Genomic DNA, 24,399 nt, shown 5'->3' with positions numbered 1-24,399 from the left:
ATTATAACTGGTCTCCCTTGGATGCCCATGATGGATATGCATTCACAACAACTGGAAGCTAAATAATGATACTATCACACCCTCTTCAAATAGAAAATGAAAATCTTCCTGTAATAATTCTAAATCTACTGCTGAGCGCAGGAAGAAGCACAGAGAGGGTGTGTACAGTACTGTACCTGGCGCAGGTTGCGTGTGATGCGCACTTCGTGCCAGGCATTGTCGTTGAACTTGCCGTTGGTGGGCTCCACCAGGGCCTCGAAGGCCCCTGAGCCCAGGTTGATGACCAGCCACACAGCGCCGCTCCTCAGGGATAGGTTGACATAGTCAGCTGACTTCCCGGTGTGGAGAAGGAGGCCGTTCCTCTGCAGCGTGCGGAAGGACAGAGTGATCTCGTCCAGTTTGCTCTGGATGGGCATCTGAGATAAGTCATAGCTGAAGAACTCGTTGCCTTTGTAGGTGGCAACCGACTCCCCTTTTGCTGTGGTGAGAGATGGAGAGAAGGCTGTCAAAATCAAAATCAAATGCTATTTGTCACATGCGTCGAATACAACAGGTACCTTACTGTGAAATGCTAACTAACAAGCCCTTAACCAACAATGCAGCTCAATAATGATAATTTCTGAAACATCAGCTATTGTTATCACAGCTATTGTTATTATCAGCTATTGTTATCACAACCATTGTTATCAAAACCATTGTTATCACAACCATTGATATCACAACCATTGATATCGTCACCTAGAGATATCATCAGCTAGTGTTAACGTCGGCTTGAATTATCATCAGCTAGAGTTATCGTCAGCTAGCGAGTTTGTCAGCTAGTGACATCATCAGCTAGAGAGATCCTCAGATAGAGAGATCGTCAGATATAGAGATCGTCAGCTAGAGAGATCGTCAGATAGAGTTATCGTCAGCTAGCGAGATCGTCAGCTAGAGAGATCGTCAGCTAGTTATCGTCAGCTAGAGTTATCGTCAGCTAGCGAGTTTGTCAGCTAGTGACATCATCAGCTAGAGAGATCCTCAGATAGAGAGATCGTCAGATATAGAGATCGTCAGCTAGAGAGATCGTCAGATAGAGTTATCGTCAGCTAGCGAGATCGTCAGCTAGAGAGATCGTCAGCTAGTTATCGTCAGCTAGAGTTATCGTCAGCTAGCGAGTTTGTCAGCTAGTGACATCATCAGCTAGAGAGATCCTCAGATAGAGAGATCGTCAGATATAGAGATCGTCAGCTAGAGAGATCGTCAGATAGAGTTATCGTCAGCTAGCGAGATCGTCAGCTAGAGAGATCGTCAGCTAGTTATCGTCAGCTGGAGAGATCGTCAGCTCGAAAGATCTTCAGCTATAGAGATCTTCAGCTAGAGTTATCGTCAGCTAGAGTTATCGTCAGCTATTTTATATTAATTTTAATTAACCTTTAATCTGGAAAGTCCCACTGAGACTATGTAGCCCAAATAATTTTCATAATTAATAAAGTGTATTAAACTGCCAAACAGTTTTGTTATATTTCAGTCTTCTGTGATGTATATACTTTTATTTCCAAGTAGATTTGTTTAAGACTACCAAGAATCAATATGTGAGACCCTGATTTAGCCCACTGCAGTGAAAGGCTAACAAGGGAGAACCTCGCCAAGAAGGCAGCAGGAGTCAATACAACATTATAACAATGTAAAACATATATTGTACTGTTCAAGCTTCTTGAAATGGCGCTTTGAATACTGTAATTACAGGTTAATAATATGTATATTCCTCCCAATTATGACACAAAAATGGATGGGTGAACATATCAAAGAACCCCTCAACAAAGATATCATCACCACCATATCCATCATCTTATCACCATATCTGCCAAATATCTGCCAAACATTTTCCTTACACCTGTTTAAAAGTTCTCATTAAATTCCTTTAATTTCCTTCAGGGGAAAACGGACTACATTAGCTTTTCCATGGACAATGGGGATGAGATATTATTGATGCATCTGACACACATGGCAGCACTATCACCTTCCTGGGTCCTACAGATGTCTAGGGATATAATCTAACCACCGTTCTTAGGCAAATTTGTTCAATTAAATGTATTTTATTTAACCTTTATTTAACTAGGCAAGTCAGTTTAAGAACAAATTCTTATGTTACAATGACGGCCTACCCCAGCCAAACCCTCCCCTGACCCGGACAACTATGGGCCAATTGTGCGCCGCCCTATGGGACTCGGCGGTCGACGTCACCAGTCTTCTAGCCATCATTGATCCATTTTTCATTTTCCATTGGTTATGTCTTGTCTTCCAACACACCTGGTTCCAATCCCATTCATTACCTGTTGTGTATTTAACCCTCTGTTTCCCCTCATGTCTTTGTCAGAGATGGTTTGTTATTATTTAGTGTTGTTTGTATTGGTGCTTCGGGTCTTTGTACCCACTTTGTTTTGTGTATTTTTTCATGGTTTTGGAGTTATGTTTTTACGCCATTAAACTACTCCATTTTACCAAGATAAATTATCCTGCACCTGACTTCCTTGCCACCTATACACACGCCTATGACACTGAGATGCAGTGTCTTAGACTGCTGCGTCACTCGGGAGCACGTCCTATCAAGTTATGGTTGGGTGCAATCAGATGCAATGTTGCTTTTCAAATTCCCCATCTGATCAAATGTAAAACGTTCCTGCTCGTGGATTTCCTACAGACTATCAAGTGGAAAATTACATTCATTTGATCACTTGAGAGAATCCATCAAGCATGAAGCCTACGAATGTCATTTGGAATCTAGATGATTTGTGCAGGATTCAATCAAGCAGAGGCCATCTCTTACCTTGAATAGTCTAACTCCCAGGTAACACTCTTCTTCAGATCTAATGTATGATTCAGTTAACAGCTGCTGCTATTTACAGCAAAGCTGAACCCACATTTAACTACCACAAAGCGCAATGAAATTGAGAGCTGCTCATTGTCTTAATGTCTCTCTACCACCAAAGTGAATAATGTCTTAAGGTTGGCATCCACATACAAGCCTTCATCTATATCCATCAGAACATAGTCTAAGGCAACAACTTTCTTCTGATTAGCCTTCTCTGGCTCTCGTCGGTCTTCTCATTTGACGCGTTGTAAGGATCGTACTTCTATCTCCGTCTCCCATCCTACTTGTTGCCTGCTAAAGTCTGGTGACCCCATGTGACAAGAGGAATTTAATTAGCACTACACAGCATCTGAGGAACAGTACCACAGACAACTACGAATGGGTGGCCTCTGCTACAATTCATCATTCTGTCTCACTACCATCCCCCTCCCCCCGCTCTCTCTGTATCCCCCCACACCCCGCCCTCCCTTTCAGTCTGTGTCTGTCTATATCCCCTCCTACACAGTCCTTTGAGAAAGATGACAGAGAGACGATAGAGAGAGAATAGAGAGACGATCGAGAGAGAATAGAGAGAGACACGATAGAGAGATGATAGAGAGCAAGAGACGATAGAGAAAGAGTGAGATGATAGAGAGAGAGACGATAGAGAGAGAGACGATAGAGGATAGAGAGATGATAGAGAGAGAGACAATAGAGAGAGAGACGATAGAGAGAGAGACGATAGAGAGAGAGAGAGACGATAGAGGATAGAGAGAGATGATAGAGAGAGAGCGACGATCGAGAGAGCGACGATTGAGGACAGAGAAAGACGATAGAGAGAGAGAGACGATAGAGGATAGAGAGAGAGGATAGACAGAGATCGACGATCGAGAGAGAGAGACACAATAGGGAGTAAAAGAGACAATAGAGAGAGGAGAGTGAAACAGAGGATAGAGTGAGATGATAGAGAGAGGATAGAGAGATGATAGAGAGAGAGAGAGACGATAGAGAGAGAGAGAAGATAGAGAAACGATAGAGAAACGATAGACAGAGAGATGATAGAGAGAGAGACGATAGAAATACGATAGAGAGAGAGATGATAGAGATACTATAGTCCTATGGAGAGAGAGACTATAAAGAGAGAGACTATAGAGAGAGAGATGATAGAGATAGATACGATAGAGAGAGATACGAAAGAGAGAGACTATAGAGAGAGAGACAATAGACAGAGACGATAGAGAGAGAGACGATAGAGAGAGACAATAGAGAGAGAGACGATAGAGAGAGACTAAAGAGAGAGACGGAGAGAGAGAGACGATATAGAGAGAGACATTAGACAGAGACAATAGAGATACGAGAGAGAGACTATATAGATACGATAGAGAAAGAGACGATAGAGAGAGACTATATAGATTCGATACAGACTATAGAGATACGATAGAGAGAGACTATAGAGAGAGAGACGAAAGAGATACGATAGAGAGAGAGACAATAGAGATATGATAGAGAGAGATACGATAGAGAGCCTAAACATCAGCGCCACAGGTAACTTCCACAAAGCTGTGAACGATCTGAGAGACAAGGAAAGAAGGGCATTCTATGCCATCAAAAGGAACATAAATTTCAACATACCAATTAGAATCTGGCTAAAAATACTTGAATCAGTCATAGAGCCCATTGCCCTTTACGGTTGTGAGGTCTGGGGTCCGCTCACCAACCAAGACTTCACAAAATGGGACAAACACCAAATTGAGACTCTGCATGCAGAATTCTGCAAAAATATCCTCTGTGTACAACGTGGAACACCAAATAATGCATGCAGAGCAGAATTAGGCCGATACCCACTAATTATCAAAATCCAGAAAAGAACTGTTAAATTCTACAACCACCTAAAAGGAAGCGATTCCCAATCCTTCCATAACAAAGCCATCACCTACAGAGAGATGAACCTGGAGAAGAGTCCCCTAAGCAAGCTGGTCCTGGGGCTCTGTTCACAAATACAAACACACCCCACAGAGCCCCAGGACAGCAGCACAATTAGACCCAACAAAACCATGAGAAAACAAAAAGATAATTACTTGACACATGGGAAAGTATTAACAAAAAAACAGAGCAAACAAGAATGCTATTTGGCCCTAAACAGAGGGTACACAGTGGCAGAATACCTGTCCACTGTGACTGACCCAAACTTAAGGAAAGCTTTGACTATGTACAGACTTAGTGAGCATAGCCTTGCTATTGAGAAAGGCTGCCGTAGGCAGACCTGACTCTCAAGAGAAGACAGGCTCTTTGCACACTGACCACAAAATTAGGTGGAAACTGAGCTGCACTTCCTAACCTCCTGCCCAATGTATGACCATATTAGAGATACATATTTCCCTCAGATTACACAGATCCACAAAGAATTCGAAAACAAATCCAATTTTGATAAACTCCCATATCTACTGGGTGAAATTCCACAGTGTGCCATCACAGCAGCAAGATTTGTGACCTGTTGCCACAAGAAAAAGGGCAACCAGTGAAGAACAAACACCATTGTAAATACAACCCATATTCATGCTTATTTATTTTCCCTTGTATACTTTAACTATTTGTACATTGTTACAACACTGTATAAATATATATATATATATAATATGACATTTGTACTGTCTTTATTGTTTTGAAACTTCTGTATGTGTAATGTTTACTGTTAATTTTTATTGTTTATTTCTCTTTTGTATATTATCTGACTCACTTGCTTTGACAATGTTAACACATGTTTCCCATGCCAATAAAGCCCCTTGAATTGAATTGAATTGAAACGATAGAGAGAGAGAGATACGATAGAGAGAGAGAGAGAGAGAGACAATAGACAGAGATGATAGAGAGAGACGATAGAAAGAGAGACGTTAACGGGGACCATAGAGAGACCATAGAGATACGATAGGGAGAGAGACTATAGAGATACGATAGAGACTATAGAGAGAGACCATAGAGATACGATAGGGAGACTATATAGATACGATAGAGAGAAAGCCTATAGAGATACGATAGAGACTATAGAGAGAGACCATAGAGATACGATAGGGAGACTATATAGATACGATAGAGAGAAAGCCTATAGAGATACGATAGAGGCTATAGAGAGAGACCATAAAGATACGATAGGGAGACTATATAGATACGATAGAGAGAGAGACTATAGAGATACGATAGAGACTACACAGAGAGACTATATAGATACGATAGGGAGAGGGACGATAGAGAGACTATAGAGAGAGACGATAGAGAGAGGGACGATAGAGAGACTATAGAGAGAGACGATAGAGAGAGAGACTATAGAGATACGATAGAGACTATACAGAGAGACTATATAGATACGATAGAGAGAGAGACGATAGAGAGAGAGATTATAGAGATACGAGAGAGAGAGACGATAGAGACCATAGAGATTTGATAGAGAGACGATAGAGAGAGAGAGACGATAGCGAGATGATAGAGAGAGAGACTATAGAGATACAATAGAGAGAGAGACGATAGAGAGAGAGACGATAGAGAGAGAGACTATAGAGATACGATAGAGACTATACAGAGAGACTATATAGATACGATAGAGAGAGAGACGATAGAGAGAGAGATTATAGAGATACGAGAGAGAGAGACGATAGAGACCATAGAGATTTGATAGAGAGACGATAGAGAGAGAGAGACGATAGCGAGATGATAGAGAGAGAGACTATAGAGATACAATAGAGAGAGAGACGATAGAGAGAGAGACGATAGAGAGAGAGGCTATAGAGATACGATAGAGAGAGAGATGATAGAGAGAGAGACGATAGAGAGAGAGACTATAGAGATACAATAGAGAGAGAGATGATAGAGAGAGAGACGATAGAGAGAGAGGCTATAGAGATACGATAGAGAGAGAGGCTATAGAGATACGATAGAGAGAGAGATGATAGAGAGAGAGACGATAGAGAGAGAGGCTATAGAGATACGATAGAGAGAGAGATGGTAGAGAGAGAGACGATAGAGAGAGAGGCTATAGAGATACGATAGAGAGAGAGATGATAGAGAGAGAGGCTATAGAGATACGATAGAGAGAGAGATGATAGAGAGAGAGACGATAGAGAGAGAGGCTATAGAGATACGATAGAGAGAGAGATGATAGAGAGAGAGACGATAGAGAGAGAGGCTATAGAGAGACGATAGAGAGAGAGGCTATAGAGATACGATAGAGAGAGAGACGATAGAGAGAGAGACGATAGAGAGAGAGGCTATAGAGATACGATAGAGAGAGAGATGATAGAGAGAGAGACGATAGAGAGAGAGACTATAGAGATACAATAGAGAGAGAGATGATAGAGAGAGAGACGATAGAGAGAGAGGCTATAGAGATACGATAGAGAGAGAGATGATAGAGAGAGAGACGATAGAGAGAGAGACTATAGAGAGAGAGATGAGAGAGAAAGAGACTATAGAGATACGATAGAGAGAGAGACGATAGAGAGACCATAGAGAGAGAGACCATAGAGATACAATAGAGAGAGAGGCTATAGAGAGAGAGAGACGATAGAGAAAGATACTAGAGAGATACGATAGAGAAAGATACTATAGAGATACGATAGAGAAAGAGACTATAGAGATACGATAGAGAGAGAGACTATAGAGAGAGAGACGATAGAGAAAGATACTATAGAGATACGATAGAGAGAGAGAGAGACGATAGAGAGACCATAGAGAGAGAGACCATAGAGATACAATAGAGAGAGAGGCTATAGAGAGAGAGACGATAGAGAAAGATACTATAGAGATACGATAGAGAGAGAGACGACAGAGATACGATAGAGAGAGAGAGAGACTATAGAGAGAGAGAGACGATAGAGAAAGATTATAGAGATACGATAGAGAGAGAGACGATAGAGAGACGATAGAGAGAGAGACTATAGAGATACAATAGAGAGAGAGACCATAGCGATACAATAGAGAGAGAGGCTATAGAGAGAGACGATAGAGAAAGATACTATAGAGATACGATAGAGAGAGAGACGATAGAGAGAGAGACTATAGAGGTACGATAGAGAGACACTATAGAGAGATGATAGAGAGAGACTATAGAGATACGATAGAGAAAGAGACTATAGAGAGAGACTATAGAGATACGATAGAGAGTGAGACTATAGAGAGACGGTAGAGAGAGAGACTATAGAGAGACTATAGAGAGAGAGACTATAGGGAGAGAGACTATAGAGATAGACCTGCTAGAGCACTACTGCCAGACCTGGGCCCTGGCAGTAAACCCCAAAAATATTAAAATAATGATTTTCCAGAGAAGATCCAGATCTCAGGGACTTAGACCAAAGTTCTCAATTGGTACAAAATATATAGAGTACTGCACACACTACAATTACTTAGGTTTTAAAATAAGTTCAACTGGACATCTTAATGAGGCAGTGAATGAGCTGAGAGAGAAAGCACGCAGGGCATTCTACGCCATTAAAAAGCTCATTCAAATTTGGCTAAAACTAATTGACTATGTCATTGAACCAATTGCACTTTATGGTCCACCTGCAATACAAGATTTCATCAAATGGGACAAACACCCCGTTGAAACACTGCATGCTGAGTTCTGTAAGATTCTCCTACATGTCCAGAGGAAAACTACAAACAATGCATGCAGGGCAAAATTAGGCCAATATTCACAAATAATAAAAACTCAAAAAGGAGCAATTAAGTTTTGGAAACATCTCAAATACAGTGACCCCCCTCATATCATTACCACGCCCTGCAATGCCAAGAGCTGAGCAAAGAAAAGAGTCCCCTCATCCAGCTGGTCCTGGGGCTGTTCACAAACCTGTTCTACTAACACACTGAAGCCTCAGGACCAGAACATCCAATCAATCAGAATAAACCAAATTACAACAGAGTCAAAACAAAACTACATTGCTTATTGGGAAACACAAGCACAAGCACAAAGCAAAATGCAATGCTATCTGGCCCTAAATCGACAGTACACCGTGGCTAACTATTTGAATATGGTTACTGATCAAAACCTTAGAAAAACCTTGACAAAACCTGGCTCCCTGTAGAGGAAAGGCTGTGCAACCACTGTACAACAGCAGAACCTGAGACGGAGCTGTATTTCCTGACAAAATGTGAAAAATATAAAACAATTAGAGAGTGTAATTTCCCCAAATCCCCACTTATTCAAGGTTTCAAAGACCTCTCTGATGAGAGTAGGCTACCTGTCCTGTTGGGGGAGGACGCAGAGAGCTGTGGGTTGGCAGTGCACTACATTGCTGCCTGCCATAAGAGAGACAATAGAGATGATAGAGAGACAATAGAGAGAGAGAGAGACGATAGAGAGAGAGCGAGACGAGAGAGAGAGCGAGAGAAGAAGATAGAGAGAGAGAGAGACGATAGAGAGACAATAGAGAAAGAAGATAGAGAGAGAGACGATAGAGAGCGAGATGATAGAGAGGCGATAGAGAGAGAGAGAGACGAGAGAGAGCGAGCGAGAGTGAGAGAGAGAGACAGGAGAGAGAGAGGCGGTAGAGAGAGAGAGAGATGATAGAGAGGCGATAGAGAGGGAGAGAGATGAGAGAGAGAGAGCGAGCGAGAGTGAGAGACAGGAGAGAGAAAGGCGGTAGAGAGAGAGAGATACGATAGAGAGAGAATTTGAGTTGTAAATAACCTTTATTGGGTCTGGGAACTCACAACACGATAAACACTCAAACAAAACCATGGCTACACATCAATTAAAAACACAACACCAAATCTTCCTACTCAGTAACTAAACACAACAGCCTCTGAATGCCCAATATACTCATAAACAGATCAATATTGTAAACCATTTTGTTGAAGGCAAACTCAACCCTCAGCCTCACTGCCAACATTCTCTCCAGCATCCCCACCACATCCACAGACCCCTATCCCCGAATACTGTTCTTTCATGTCTTCCATATGGCTAATTTAGCTGCCCCGACACAAAATTAAGATAAATAACTGCACCCCTTCGACTAAACCTGTACTTTAGCCCAAATATAAACTGTTGGGAAGAGAAAATCTCTCCCAGAGCTGAGAACCAGCTATTGATCAGCTCAATCATCCCGACCAACCAGGGACACTGTCAGAACAGATGTACCGGAGTTCCAGACTCTGTCAGCACAGAGTGGACACCCCTCCCCAACAGTAGGATCCAGGTGTACCAGATGCATATTGGACACCCTTCCCCAACAGTAGGATCCAGGTGTACCAGATGCATATTGGACATCCCTCCCCAACAGTAGGATCCAGGTGTACCAGATGCATATTGGATGCTCCTCCCCAACAGTAGGATCCAGGTGTACCAGATGCATATTGGTCACCCTTCCCCAACAGTAGGATCCAGGTGTACCAGATGCATATTGGATGCTCCTCCCCAACAGTAGGATCCAGGTGTACCAGATGCATATTGGTCACCCTTTCCCAAAAGTAGGATCCAGGTGTACCAGATGCATATTGGACACCCCTCCCCAACAGTAGGATCCAGGTGTACCAGATGCATATTGGACACCCTTGCCCAACAGTAGGATCCAGGTGTACCAGATGCATATTGGACACCCTTTCCCAAAAGTAGGATCCAGGTGTACCAGATGCATATTGGACGCCCCTCCCCAACAGTAGGATCCAGGTGTACCAGATGCATACTGGACGCCCCTCCCCAACAGTAGGATCCAGGTGTACCAGATGCATATTGGACACCCTTTCCCAAAAGTAGGATCCAGGTGTACCAGATGCATATTGGACGCCCCTCCCCAACAGTAGGATCCAGGTGTACCAGATGCATACTGGACGCCCCTCCACAACAGTAGGATCCAGGTGTACCAGATGCATATTGGACATCCCTCCCCAACAGTAGGATCCAGGTGTACCAGATGCATATTGGATGCTCCTCCCCAACAGTAGGATCCAGGTGTACCAGATGCATATTGGTCACCCTTCCCCAACAGTAGGATCCAGGTGTACCAGATGCATATTGGATGCTCCTCCCCAACAGTAGGATCCAGGTGTACCAGATGCATATTGGTCACCCTTTCCCAAAAGTAGGATCCAGGTGTACCAGATGCATATTGGACACCCTTCCCCAACAGTAGGATCCAGGTGTACCAGATGCATATTGGACATCCCTCCCCAACAGTAGGATCCAGGTGTACCAGATGCATATTGGATGCTCCTCCCCAACAGTAGGATCCAGGTGTACCAGATGCATATTGGACACCCTTCCCCAACAGTAGGATCCAGGTGTACCAGATGCATATTGGACACCCTTGCCCAACAGTAGGATCCAGGTGTACCAGATGCATATTGGACACCCTTTCCCAAAAGTAGGATCCAGGTGTACCAGATGCATATTGGACGCCCCTCCCCAACAGTAGGATCCAGGTGTACCAGATGCATACTGGACGCCCCTCCCCAACAGTAGGATCCAGGTGTACCAGATGCATATTGGTCACCCTTCCCCAACAGTAGGATCCAGGTGTACCAGATGCATATTGGACACCCTTCCCCAACAGTAGGATCCAGGTGTACCAGATGCATATTGGACGCCCCTCCCCAACAGTAGGATCCAGGTGTACCAGATGCATATTGGACATCCCTCCCCAACAGTAGGATCCAGGTGTACCAGATGCATGTTGGACACCCTTCCCCAACAGTAGGATCCAGGTGTACCAGATGCATATTGGACGCCCCTCCCCAACAGTAGGATCCAGGTGTACCAGATGCATATTGGATGCTCCTCCCCAACAGCAGGATCCAAGTGTACCAGATGCATGTTGGACACCCCTCCCCAAGAGTAGGATCCAGGTGTACCAGATGCATGTTGGACATCCCTCCCCAACAGTATGATCCAGGTGTACCAGATGCATGTTGGACACCCTTCCCAACAGTAGGATCCAGGTGTACCAGATGCATGTTGGACACCCTTCCCAACAGTAGGATCCAGGTGTACCAGATGCATGTTGGACACCCTTCCCAACAGTATGATCCAGGTGTACCAGATGCATGTTGGACATCCCTCCCCAACAGTAGGGTCCAGGTGTACCAGATGCATGTTGGTGACTATGGCTCCATGTATTATCCTCCATTGGAGGTCAGCTGTTCACTTATCAATACGCAGTTTATATAAAGACCGCCAACAGCCTTTTGGGGAGGCACCTGGACCCAACACACCCGCCCACCTTGTAGATTTGACCCCTTCCAGGGAAGAAGCACGGGACACTTTTAGACAGATTTTGCACATGGCCTTCTTTCCCACTGCCCTGAACTCCTCCAGCTCCGGGGTATTGAAGGAAAACAGGATCCACACGTCCTCCTCTAATGCCCCGCCGCAGCACTAACATTCAGCACAGGAAACACATGATCCAGACCCTCCGTCCTCCTCTAATGCCCCCACCGCAGCACTAAAATTCAGCGCAGGGAACACATGATCCAGACCCTCCGTCCTCCTCTAATGCCCCCGCCGCAGCACTAACATTCAGCGCAGGGAACACATGATCCAGACCCTCCGTCCTCCTCTAATGCCCCCACCGCAGCACTAAAATTCCGTCCACCAATCAGATTTGGAAGTGTCAGTCACATACTGCTGATGAAGTACTGACCTCAGATATGACCCCCCCCCCTCAGTAGGCGAGATTATCGGATCCCTGCTCTTTCTCCCAGCTCCTCCAACGATCTGCTCCTACTCCGCATCAGATGACCCAGCCTGGTAGACCCCACACCTAACAGGCATGAACGTAGGCTGGCTGAACCCAGAGCAAGAGACTGGAAGGCAGTGTTATAAAAAAGAGGCTCTTCAAAACGTGTGGCGTGCCAAAAACTCAAAAACTCTCCAAGTCTGCATAACTGACTCATAAAATGGAGTCAGTCCAGACAACCCCTCCAGCTTTAAAAGGAAAGGGTGCTTGTCTAAGCTCAAACAGCCGTTCTCTCCTATAGGCTGTGTCGACCCAGCTAGAACCGTGACAACTGTACAACAGTCTCTGGGCTGCTTGAAGCCGGCTAGCCATGATCCTGGAAGAAATGTCCACCAGGCCTTGCCCACCCTCGTGCAGTAGCAGGTACAGGGCCGCAGCTTTAATCCAATGTTGTCCAGATCAGAAGAAATTGACAAGGGCCTCTGAAGCTGTAAAATCATTAGTCTGATTATTGGCTACCAGCACCCTTCCTCTATAAGACAGCTGGGGTAACACCCATTTCCACCTAGACAATCTGGCACACACTTTCTCCACTACACCCTCCCAGTACTTTATCTGAAAGACATCGGAGCCTAGAAAACCCCCCAAAGACTTCATCCCATCTCTGCCCCACGGAAGCCCCCGTGGTAACCGTGGAGCAGACCCCGTCTGAATCTGACCTACCCACCGCGATTCGCTCTTTTCCCAATTGACTCTAGCTGAGGAGCGCCCCTCATACACATTTAAAGCGTTTGAGAACCTTAACATCTTCACCCCCTGTAATAAAAACTGTCACGTCATCTGCATATGCAGACAGTGCTATCATGGGACCCTTCATAACCCCTGGCACAGAGAAACCAGTAAGCCTCGTTCTTAAAATACAAAGCATTGGTTCAATTACCAGACAATATAACTGCCCTGAAAGTGGGCATCCCTGCCTGATGCCCCTTTGGACGGGGATGGGGCAGCTCAAACCACCCCCCCACCTTCATCATACACGAGGCCCCAACATACAGTAAACTCATCCAAGACAAAAAACATCCCCAAACCCAAAGGCTTTCATTGTTTTGAACAAGTACCCATGGTTCACGCGGTCAAAACCCTTTTACAAATGTTTAAAACATCTCTTATCAGAAACAAGTCATCAACAATAGAGTGGTCAGGTACACAGTAAGACTGGTCCTTGTTGACCAACAGCCCCAGATACTCGTTGAACCTGTTTGAGAGACATTTAGATAAAATTGTATATTATGCACACAGCAATGCAACAGGCTGCCAAGTTTTTAGAAGAGCCAAATCCCCCTTTTTTGGCAACAATGAAAGCACAGCACGTTGACAAGATACAGGAAGAGAACCCTCATGAAAATATTCACACACCACTTCATTCAAATCCCCCCCAACAGTGCTTAATAGAACTCAGATGGTAAACCATCAATGCCAGGGACTCAGCCTGATGAGAGCTGCATAACTGCTGTGGACAGCTCCTGCAGAGTAATGTCAGAGTCCAGAGCAACTCTCTGTTCAGGGCCCAATTGAGGAAGTCCATGTAACAACTGTTCAGTACACAGAGAATCACAATTTTTTATTTATTTTACCTTTAATTTACTAGGCAAGTCAGTTAAGAACAAATTCTTATTTTCAATGACGGCCTAGGAACAGTGTGTTAACTGCCTGTTCAGGGGCAGAACAACAGATTTGTACCTTGTCAGCTCGGGGATTCGAACTTGCAACCTTTCGGTTACTAGTCCATGCTCTAACCACTAGGCTACCCTGTCGCCCCAATACTCTGCCTTATAGAGGGCAGAGTAGAAGTCCACTGCACGTTGGCGCATCTCATTGTCATCCATAGTCACCTTCCCATCAGGGAGACGAAGGCAGACCATCTGTTTGCGTTGCAATGTAGACTGCCCTATGTTTAAAAAATAATGCATATCCTTGAGGGTAGCAAAACGAGACCTAATCAAGGTACCCTTCACTCTTTCATGTAAAAACGACCTCAGTTCATGTCTCTTGTCCTGTATGTTCATTAGTCTGGGGTCATTCTGAGTGAGCAACTTCAATTCAATAGATTTGATGTCCTGTTCAAGGGCCCTGATAGTCTCTTTAACTTCAATATTATTTCCCAAAACCACAAAAACCTTTCACAAAACATGGCATCATGTAACATTAAAATACCAATAGGGTGATGACCTTCGTGGACAGGATAAGTGAATATCAGACACATCATGGTGATCATAAAAACACACAGGAGTAATGGCACATCTTCCAACCCTACTACAGTAGTGATCAGATACATACAACCTGTCTAACCTTCCAACCCTACTACAGTAGTGATCAGATACATACAACCTGTCTAACCTTCAAACCCTACTACAGTAGTGATCAGATACATACAACCTGTTTAACCTTCCAAACCTACGACAATAGTGATCAGATACATACAACCTGTCTAACCTTCCAACCCTACTACAGTAGTGATCAGATACATACAACCTGTCTAACCTTCAAACCCTACTACAGTAGTGATCAGATACATACAACCTGTCTAACCTTCCAACCCTACTACAGTAGTGATCAGATACATACAACCTGTCTAACCTCCCAACCCTACTACAGTAGTGATCAGATACATACAACCTGTCTAACCTTCCAACCCTACTACAGTAGTGATCAGATACATACAACCTGTCTAACCTCCCAACCCTACTAGAGTAGTGATCAGATACATACAACCTGTCTAACCTTCCAACCCTACTACAGTAGTGATCAGATACATACAACCTGTCTAACCTTCCAACCCTACTACAGTAGTGATCAGATACATATAACCTGTCTAACCGTCCAACCCTACTACAGTAGTGATCAGATACATACAACCTGTCTAACCTTCCAACCCTACTACAGTAGTGATCAGATACATACAACCTGTCTAACCTTCCAACCCTACTACAGTAGTGATCAGATACATACAACCTGTCTAACCTTCCAACCCTACTACAGTAGTGATCAGATACATACAACCTGTCTAACCTTCCAACCCTACTACAGTAGTGATCAGATACATACAACCTGTCTAACCTTGCTGCATTGACACCACCTTCATTAACTACAGTAGTGATCAAATACATACAACCTGTCTAACCTTCCAACCCTACTACAGTAGTGATCAGATACATACAACCTGTCTAACCTCCCAACCCTACCACAGTAGTGATCAGATACATACAACCTGTCTAACCTTCCAACCCTACTACAGTAGTGATCAGATACATACAACCTGTCTAACCTTGCTGCATTGACACCACCTTCATTAACTACAGTAGTGATCAAATACATACAACCTGTCTAACCTTCCAACCCTACTACAGTAGTGATCAGATACATACAACCTGTCTAACCTCCCAACCCTACTACAGTAGTGATCAGATACATACAACCTGTCTAACCTTCCAACCCTACTACAGTAGTGATCAGATACACACAACCTGTCTAACCTTCCAACCCTACTACAGTAGTGATCAGATACATACAACCTGTCTAACCTTCCAACACTACTACAGTAGTGATCAGATACATACAACCTGTCTAACCTTCCAACTCTACTACAGTAGTGATCAGATACATACAACCTGTCTAACCTTGCTGCACTGACACCACCTTCATGAACTTTTAACCATGTGTACCGCCTAACTTTTGCATTCCTTACTCTCCACACATCAGAAAGCTCAAACTCAGTTAATAGACCAGACAGGCAGGTAGCTGACCGCAGGTGAGGTTCTTCAGCAGTGCAATCAACAGTAAAATCTACAGTACAGTTCCAGTCTCCCCCTAAAAACATACACCCCTCTTGGTCACACTGTCTTCAGGTTTCCTTTATTTGATCAAATACAACAATGCTCTCTGTACCCTCATTAGGAGCATAAACAGAAAACATGTAAAAATATAAAAAAACATCATATCTGCCTTGACCAATAAAACATGACCCTTGACCATCTCTGTTGTAGACACCACAGTCACCCCTAAGCCTGAAGAAAACAAAATTGCCACCCCAGCAAATTAGTTCCATGACTGAGTATATGCTGCCCCTCCCACCACATACCCCAGTCAACATCATTGGCCTCATCACTATGTGTCCTGTAGAAAGAAACACATGAAGCCTTTTCTGTTGAATTACTTCTAATACTCAAGCCCTCTTATTCCTGTCCCTTCCCCCATGAATATTGAGAGAACCTACCCTTAGTACCTCCATGTAGAAAAGAGAAAAGAAAAGCAGAAGAAACCACAGAGAAACCAGACAAAGAGAAAAAAACACTCTATGAGGCATGATCATCATCGTTGTTTTCATTTTCTCTGAACCTGACCATGTTTCCCACTACCTTTTGCTCCTGTGACAGCAGTAACACATTTCCTCTAGCAAAAACGCTTCTTCTCACTCAACTGATCTAACCCCACCGTCTTCTGTTACGTCACAGCTGACCTCACACACTTCTAACCAATTTGACAGATTTCCCAAAGTCTGATCCAGGAACCCATTTACCTCCTCTTGATTGTAAATTGAATCATCACCAGCTGCTTTCATATCAAAAGAGATGTCAATATCCTTCTCCTGATCTTCCTCAACTGAGCACACAGACCTCTGACTCCCCTCAGCCACATCCCTTTCAACACTCCCCACTTGCACCCTATCAATCGTAGTGGGCATCTCCTCCACTACCTGGGAGACTAGCCCAACCTGAACCCCCTCCTGTACCCCATTAATTACTCATAGTGGGCATCTCCTCCACTACCTGGGAGACTAGCCCAACCTGAACCCCCACCTGTTCCCCATTACTCGTACGGGGTATCTCCTCCACTACCTGGGTGACCAGCTCCACATGAACCCCCTCCTGTACCCCATCACTCGTAGTGGGCATCTCCTCCACTACCTGGGAGACTAGCTCCACATAAACCCCCTCCTGTACCCCATTACTCGTAGTGGGCATCTCCTCCACTACCTGGGAGACTAGCTCCACATGAACCCCCTCCTGTACCCCATCACTCGTACTGGGCATCTCCTCCACTACCTGGGAGACTAGCTCCACATGAACCCCCTCCTGTTCCCCATTACTCATAATGGACATCTCCTCCACTACCTGGGAGACTAGCTCCACATGAACCCCCTCCTGTTCCCCATCACTCGTAGTGGACATCTCCTCACCAGTCTGAGGAAATGGCTCTCCAGATCCGTCCTTACCTCCTACAACAATATTATTCCCTTCATACGATCAACAAAATGCTCTTCTTTAAGAAGTACGCCATGCTCAACCATACGATCAACAAAACGCTCTTCTTTAAGAAGTACACCATGCTCAACCATACGATCAATAAAACGCTCTTCTTTAAGAAGTACGCCATGCTCAACCATACGATCAACCAGACACTCTTCTTTAAGAAGTACACCATGCTCAACCATACGATCAACAAGACGCTCTTTTTTAAGAAGTACACCATGCTCAACCATACGATCAATAAAACACTCTTCTTTAAGAAGTACACCATGCTCAACCATACGATCAACAAAATGCTCTTCTTTAAGAAGTACGCCATGCTCAACCATACGATCAACCAGACACTCTTCTTTAAGAAGTACACCATGCTCAACCATCCGATCAACAAGACGCTCTTTTTTAAGAAGTACACCATGCTCAACCATCCGATCAACCAGATGCTCTTCTTTAAGAAGTACACCATGCTCAACCATCCGATCAACAAGACGCCCTTCTTTAAGAAGTACACCATTCTCAACCATACGATCAACCAGATGCTCTTCTTTAAGAAGTACGCCATGCTCAACCATACGATCAACAAGACACTCTTCTTTAAGAAGTACACCATGCTCAACCATACGATCAACAAGACACTCTTCTTTAAGAAGTACGCCATGCTCAACCATACGATCAACAAGACCCTCTTCTTTAAGAAGTACGCCATGCTCAACCATACGATCAACAAGACACTCTTCTTTAAGAAGTACACCATGCTCAACCATACGATCAACAAGACACTCTTCTTTAAGAAGTACGCCATGCTCAACCATACGATCAACAAGACACTCTTCTTTAAGAAGTACACCATGCTCAACCATACGATCAACAAGACCCTCTTCTTTAAGAAGTACACCATGCTCAACCATACGATCAACAAGACACTCTTCTTTAAGAAGTACACCATGCTCAACCATACGATCAACAAGACACTCTTCTTTAAGAAGTACACCATGCTCAACCATCCGATCAACAAGACGCTCTTCTTTAAGAAGTACACCATGCTCAACCATCCGATCAACAAGACACTCTTCTTTAAGAAGTACGCCATTCTCAACCATACGATCAACAAGACACTCTTCTTTAAGAAGTACGCCATGCTCAACCATACGATCAACAAGACACTCTTCTTTAAGAAGTACACCATGCTCAACCAGACACTCTTCTTTAAGAAGTACACCATGCTCAACCATCCGATCAACAAGACACTCTTCTTTAAGAAGTACACCATGCTCAACCATCCGATCAACAAGACACCCTTCTTTAAGAAGTACACCATTCTCAACCATACGATCAACAAGACAACACTCCAGACAACACTCGCTCATACAATTCCCAGCACACACCACTTTATGGAACTTCTGTGAGTGTAATGTTCACTGTTCATTTTTATAGTTTATTTCACTTTTGTTTTTTATCTACTTCACCTGCTTTGGAAATTTTAACATATGTTTCCCATGCCAATAAAGCCCCTTGAATTGAATTTATTTGAGAAACGATAGAAAGAGAGAGACGATAGAGAGAGAGTGTGAGAGAGGGAGGGAGGTAAATAGACGGACATAAAGAGAGAGAGTGTGAGAGATGGAGGGAGGGAGATAGATGAGAGACGATAGAGACGACAGAGAAAGAGACGATAGAGAGAGAGACGATGGAGAGGATAGAGATAGACGATATAGAGAAAGAGAGAGGCGATAGAGAGACGAGAGAGAGACGATAGAGAGAGACAGAGACGATAGAGAGAGACAGCAAGATAATGAGAAATCTCTTAGAAAGTATATAATTACATTGTCTTATTTTAGGAACACAATATCATATAATAAATACAGGAGCTGCGTGAAGATACTCCCACACACATAATCCTGGAATTCCTTCAGTTCTACTGTACGATCCACAAAGCTTATGTGTCTACGGGTGGAATCTCTTCAGTTCTACTGTACGATCCACACAGCTTATGTGTCTACGGGTGGAATCTCTTCAGTTCTACTGTGCGATCCACACAGCTTATGTGTCTACGGGTGGAATCTCTTCAGTTCTACTGTACGATCCACACAGCTTATGTGTCTACGGGTGGAATCTCTTCAGTTCTACTGTACGATCCACAAAGCTTATGTGTCTACGGGTGGAATCTCTTCAGTTCTACTGTGCGATCCACACAGCTTATGTGTCTACAGGTGGAATCTCTTCAGTTCTACTGTACGATCCACACAGCTTATGTGTCTACAGGTGGAATCTCTTCAGTTCTACTGTACGATCCACAAAGTTTATGTGTCTACGGGTGGAATCTCTTCAGTTCTACTGTACGATCCACACAGCTTATGTGTCTACGGGTGGAATCTCTTCAGTTCTACTGTACGATCCACACAGCTTATGTGTCTACGGGTGGAATCTCTTCAGTTCTACTGTACGATCCACAAAGCTTATGTGTCTACGGGTGGAATCTCTTCAGTTCTACTGTGCGATCCACACAGCTTATGTGTCTACGGGTGGAATCTCTTCAGTTCTACTGTACGATCCACACAGCTTATGTGTCTACAGGTGGAATCTCTTCAGTTCTACTGTACGATCCACAAAGTTTATGTGTCTACGGGTGGAATCTCTTCAGTTCTACTGTACGATCCACACAGCTTATGTGTCTACGGGCGGCCTTTCAACCTCAGTGGTCTTCCACTGGCAACATGAGCTCACGGAATTACAGAGCAGGTATGTCTATCAACAAACAAAAAGTCAGCAGAACATCAAATATATTTTTCAGCTGCACTGATCTCATCAGATACATGAGTGGAGAGTAGTACACTCTCCTCCTCCATCCCTCTCCTCTTTGTATGTGGCAAGGGAATCCCTGAGACTGAAGTCCTTTCCCTATCCAGATTTGTAACTAAGCCTACTCTACAGAAGCTCATTCAAGGCAGTTCACGTCAGTTCAAGTCACCTGTTTATTCCCCAAACAGTAAATAAACTGCTAATATTGATGATATTGTATCACCAGGAGAATCCACTGTACTGTGCAATAGCCCCCTCTTCCTCCAGCTAAGTACCATCGTGCGGAGGCCAGCGGCCCAAAGGATCTGTCTTTGTGCAGTGTCTCCGTCAGTGCTCGGGCCTGATATAATGTGGCTGGTCCCTAAAGTGCATGGCATTGCATGACAGACACACCTGTGTTCCTCTAAGACAGCTCTTACAATCCCGATCTGGGGGAGCTGACTGGAATCTCACATGACAACAGGGAGAGAGGGCATACAACAGCGCAGACAACTCAGAAAAACGTTTAAATAGAGTGAGGAATATAGTAATTTGTTTTCCCATATTGCCGAAGGCTAGGGTACGCTGCATCTCAATACTGTCAATCATCTCGGAGTCTCCTCACATTACTGGTAAGAGAGAGAGGCAGCCTTTAACACCTGCACTGATATCTATACATCCAGCTGGACGCCGTGACAATCCACAAAGACGGTCACGTACACCTGGTGGAAGGTGCTGGGGGCAGGATGGAGGTCATACATCTAATTCACACAATATAAAATGGGAAAAGAGCTACAGGAGAGTTCCATTGACTGTCAGTCTCAAGGGAACTGCTGTGCTTTCCTCATTCGGGTGTATATTGTGCCTTCTCATCCCATGAGGACAGACACCATTAAATGGAAGGAGATGATGTTTTGACATCATATTCTAGCGCAACCTTTAATATTGCAATGCTGAGAAAGAGAGTAAAAACAATATGTCAACTACATTTTCAAAGTGAACAATGAGGAAAATATTATTCAGCGGATAAATATCTAGCCTCCTATCTATGTGTTATCATACTTTTAGTTATTACTTGAGTTGTCTTCTATCAGCCACACATATGAGATTGACGGCTCAGCCGGAGTGGCTAGCACAGACAGCCTCTTCTTAAGGATATAAAAGATAAGCACTCTGAGATGTGGACCACGCACGACAAAAGGGTAGGATTTCCAAAAATCACAGTGTCATCTTCTCTTGTTGAAAACAATTGTAGGCACCCTCTAGCTCAGACAGAAGGGGTAAATCTCAGCCGTCCTGACAAGCTGACTTGAGTGTCCACCATACGAAACTTAAACAACCGGATATTACACAATACATCTGTACATAATCTGGCAAACAGGAAACAGTTACTATCACAGTAACCCAAACTGTAGCAACACCCTCGTTACAGTATCTAGTGAAGCATGCCTCCCTAATTTATAACATCCACATGGGAGTGAACCTCAGGGTCTCCTGAAACCCACTGTGAGGATGTCTCATTGTGCTCATTTTAGAGTCCGTCCCCACAATCTGATCCCACTGAGACTTTCACCACTAGGAGAGAAAGAGACACTTCAACAATGACGGAGTTGAGCAAAGCCTTGAAAATGTACACAAATGCACTCGTAGGTCAAATGAGAGATCACTTCCAGCCCACGCAAACACATATAGCAGCTGAATCGCACCAACATGTTGGTCCATTTTCTTTTGTAGATGGTGTTAGTTGAAATATACTGAAGAAGATGAAATGATGAGATGGAGGATGGAGGTTTGAGTTACCTCTACATGCTTTAACAGGATAGAGGTTTGAGTTACATCTACATGGTTTAACAGGATGGAGGTTTGAGTTATCTCTACGTGGTTTAACAGGATGGAGGTTTGAGTTACCTCTACGTGGTTTAACAGGATGGAGGTTTGAGTTACCTCTACATGCTTTAACAGGATAGAGGTTTGAGTTACATCTACATGGTTTAACAGGATGGAGGTTTGAGTTACCTCTACATGGTTTAACAGGATAGAGGTTTGAGTTACTTCTACATGTTTTAACAGGATGGAGGTTTGAGGTACCTCTACGTGGTTTAACAGGATAGAGGTTTGAGTTACCTCTACATGCTTTAACAGGATAGAGGTTTGAGTTACCTCTACATGTTTTAACAGGATGAAGGTTTGAGGTACCTCTACGTGGTTTAACAGGATGGAGGTTTGAGTTACCTCTACGTGGTTTAACAGGATGAAGGTTTGAGGTACCTCTACGTGGTTTAACAGGATAGAGGTTTGAGGTACCTCTACGTGGTTTAACAGGATGTGGGCGATATTGAAAGAAGACTTAAACTAAACATTTGTAAAAAGACATAAAAGGAAGAGGTATTCCTCTGTCTTCATTCTTACACATCAGATTGCACGACTGCAGTGATGTTGAACTATGCAGGCCCTTTCCACAATCAGCAAGAAGAGGACATTTCACCAATTAAGGGGGAGTTACATACAGTACCTAAACTCACAAGTAAAAAATAATGTTTTAGAAATAACGTGTGTGTGCACGCGCCTGGGACTGCTGAGAATGTAGGATGATGATAGAAACTTGCCTATTACTCTTCTTCTCTCTTCCTTTCTTCTTCTCTCTAATGCCAAGGCCATGTCGAGGACACCATATGCTCCTCCAAGCTGACTGCAAAGCCATTAGACAACGTGGGATTATGATCGGAGTCTGAGGTCTGGGTCATTAACTTTGTTGTGTGTGTGTGCGTGTGTGTGTTTCAGTGTATGAAAGTGGATTGATTTCCTCAGCTACAGTTTAGCATTAGCTTCACTGACAGAGCAAAAAACCCAGACTTGGTATCCATTTGATTAGGAAATCTTCCAATTTGGGTAAATAATACTGTTACTTTAATATCAGTTGATGAACTTCTCCAGCCCGTAATGACGGCACACGTGATCACAGTGACCATGATAAAAGCTCTCTCTCCAGGTGGGATAAACATAGACATGCATATCTGTATCTGACAGGTCCCGACCACACACCATGCATTCTCTGATGGTGAAGTAACACACATAAAAGAGTTCCCACTCACTGTGACACGCTGACGGAAATATCAAATCATTAGGATAATCAAAACCATCACACATTTAAAAAATATATTTTAATGCATAGGACAGGGAGTGTGTAAATGAGAAACAAACCAAAATCAAACTAGATTTGAATACATCTCTGAACAAATAATTGCTAGTTTAACAAATAAAAACTGTCCTGGAAGTAGTAGATATAGTCAATACAGAGCCTCTATCAGACCGCTGTGTCACGTTCGTCATATGAAGGAGACCAAGGCACAGAGTTGTATGCGTCTTTTTATTAAAAGAATGAACACCAAACAAACTAACAAAAAACTAACCGTGACGCTATACAATATAGTGCTGACAGGCAACTACACATAGTCAAGGTCCCACAAACACCAAAGGGAAATGGCTACCTAAATATGATCCCCAATCAGAGACAACGATAAACAGCCGCCTCCGATTGGGAACCATATCAGGCCACCAAATCACCGAGACCTACAAAACCCTAGACATACAAAAAAACCTAGACAATACAAAAACTAGCGTACCCACCCTAGTCACGCCCTGACCTAACCAAAATATAAAGAAAACAGAGATATCTCAGGTCAGGTTGTGACAGTACCCCCCCCCCACAAAGGTGCGGACTCCCGGCTGCAAACCTGAACCTATAGGGGAGGGTCGGGGTGGGCGCCTACCCTCAGTGGCGGCTCCGGTTCTGGATGCAGCCCCCCTCTTTATGCTGATCCCTCCG

General features: G+C 43.8%; 1 protein-coding gene across 1 annotated transcript in view; it reads right to left on the bottom strand.

Moving 5' to 3' along the window:
- The window catches only part of LOC115115854 (neurexin-2-like), a 91,605-nt gene extending 70,271 nt beyond the window's left edge, over positions 1–21,334 (bottom strand). The window contains exons 1-3 of the mRNA XM_065005046.1: positions 21,251–21,334; positions 12,014–12,191; positions 177–478 (exon numbers count right to left, since the gene is read on the bottom strand). Of these exons, the coding sequence (XP_064861118.1) occupies positions 177–478; positions 12,014–12,191; positions 21,251–21,334 (564 nt within the window). The remainder of the gene's footprint in view (positions 1–176; positions 479–12,013; positions 12,192–21,250) is intronic.
- Positions 21,335–24,399: the final 3,065 nt, after the last annotated feature.

Source organism: Oncorhynchus nerka, linkage group LG19 (assembly GCF_034236695.1).
Source record: "Oncorhynchus nerka isolate Pitt River linkage group LG19, Oner_Uvic_2.0, whole genome shotgun sequence".
Taxonomy (NCBI): domain Eukaryota; kingdom Metazoa; phylum Chordata; class Actinopteri; order Salmoniformes; family Salmonidae; genus Oncorhynchus; species Oncorhynchus nerka.
The sequence above is the reverse complement of the archived record's forward strand: the minus strand, read 5'-3'. Positions and strand labels throughout refer to the sequence as shown.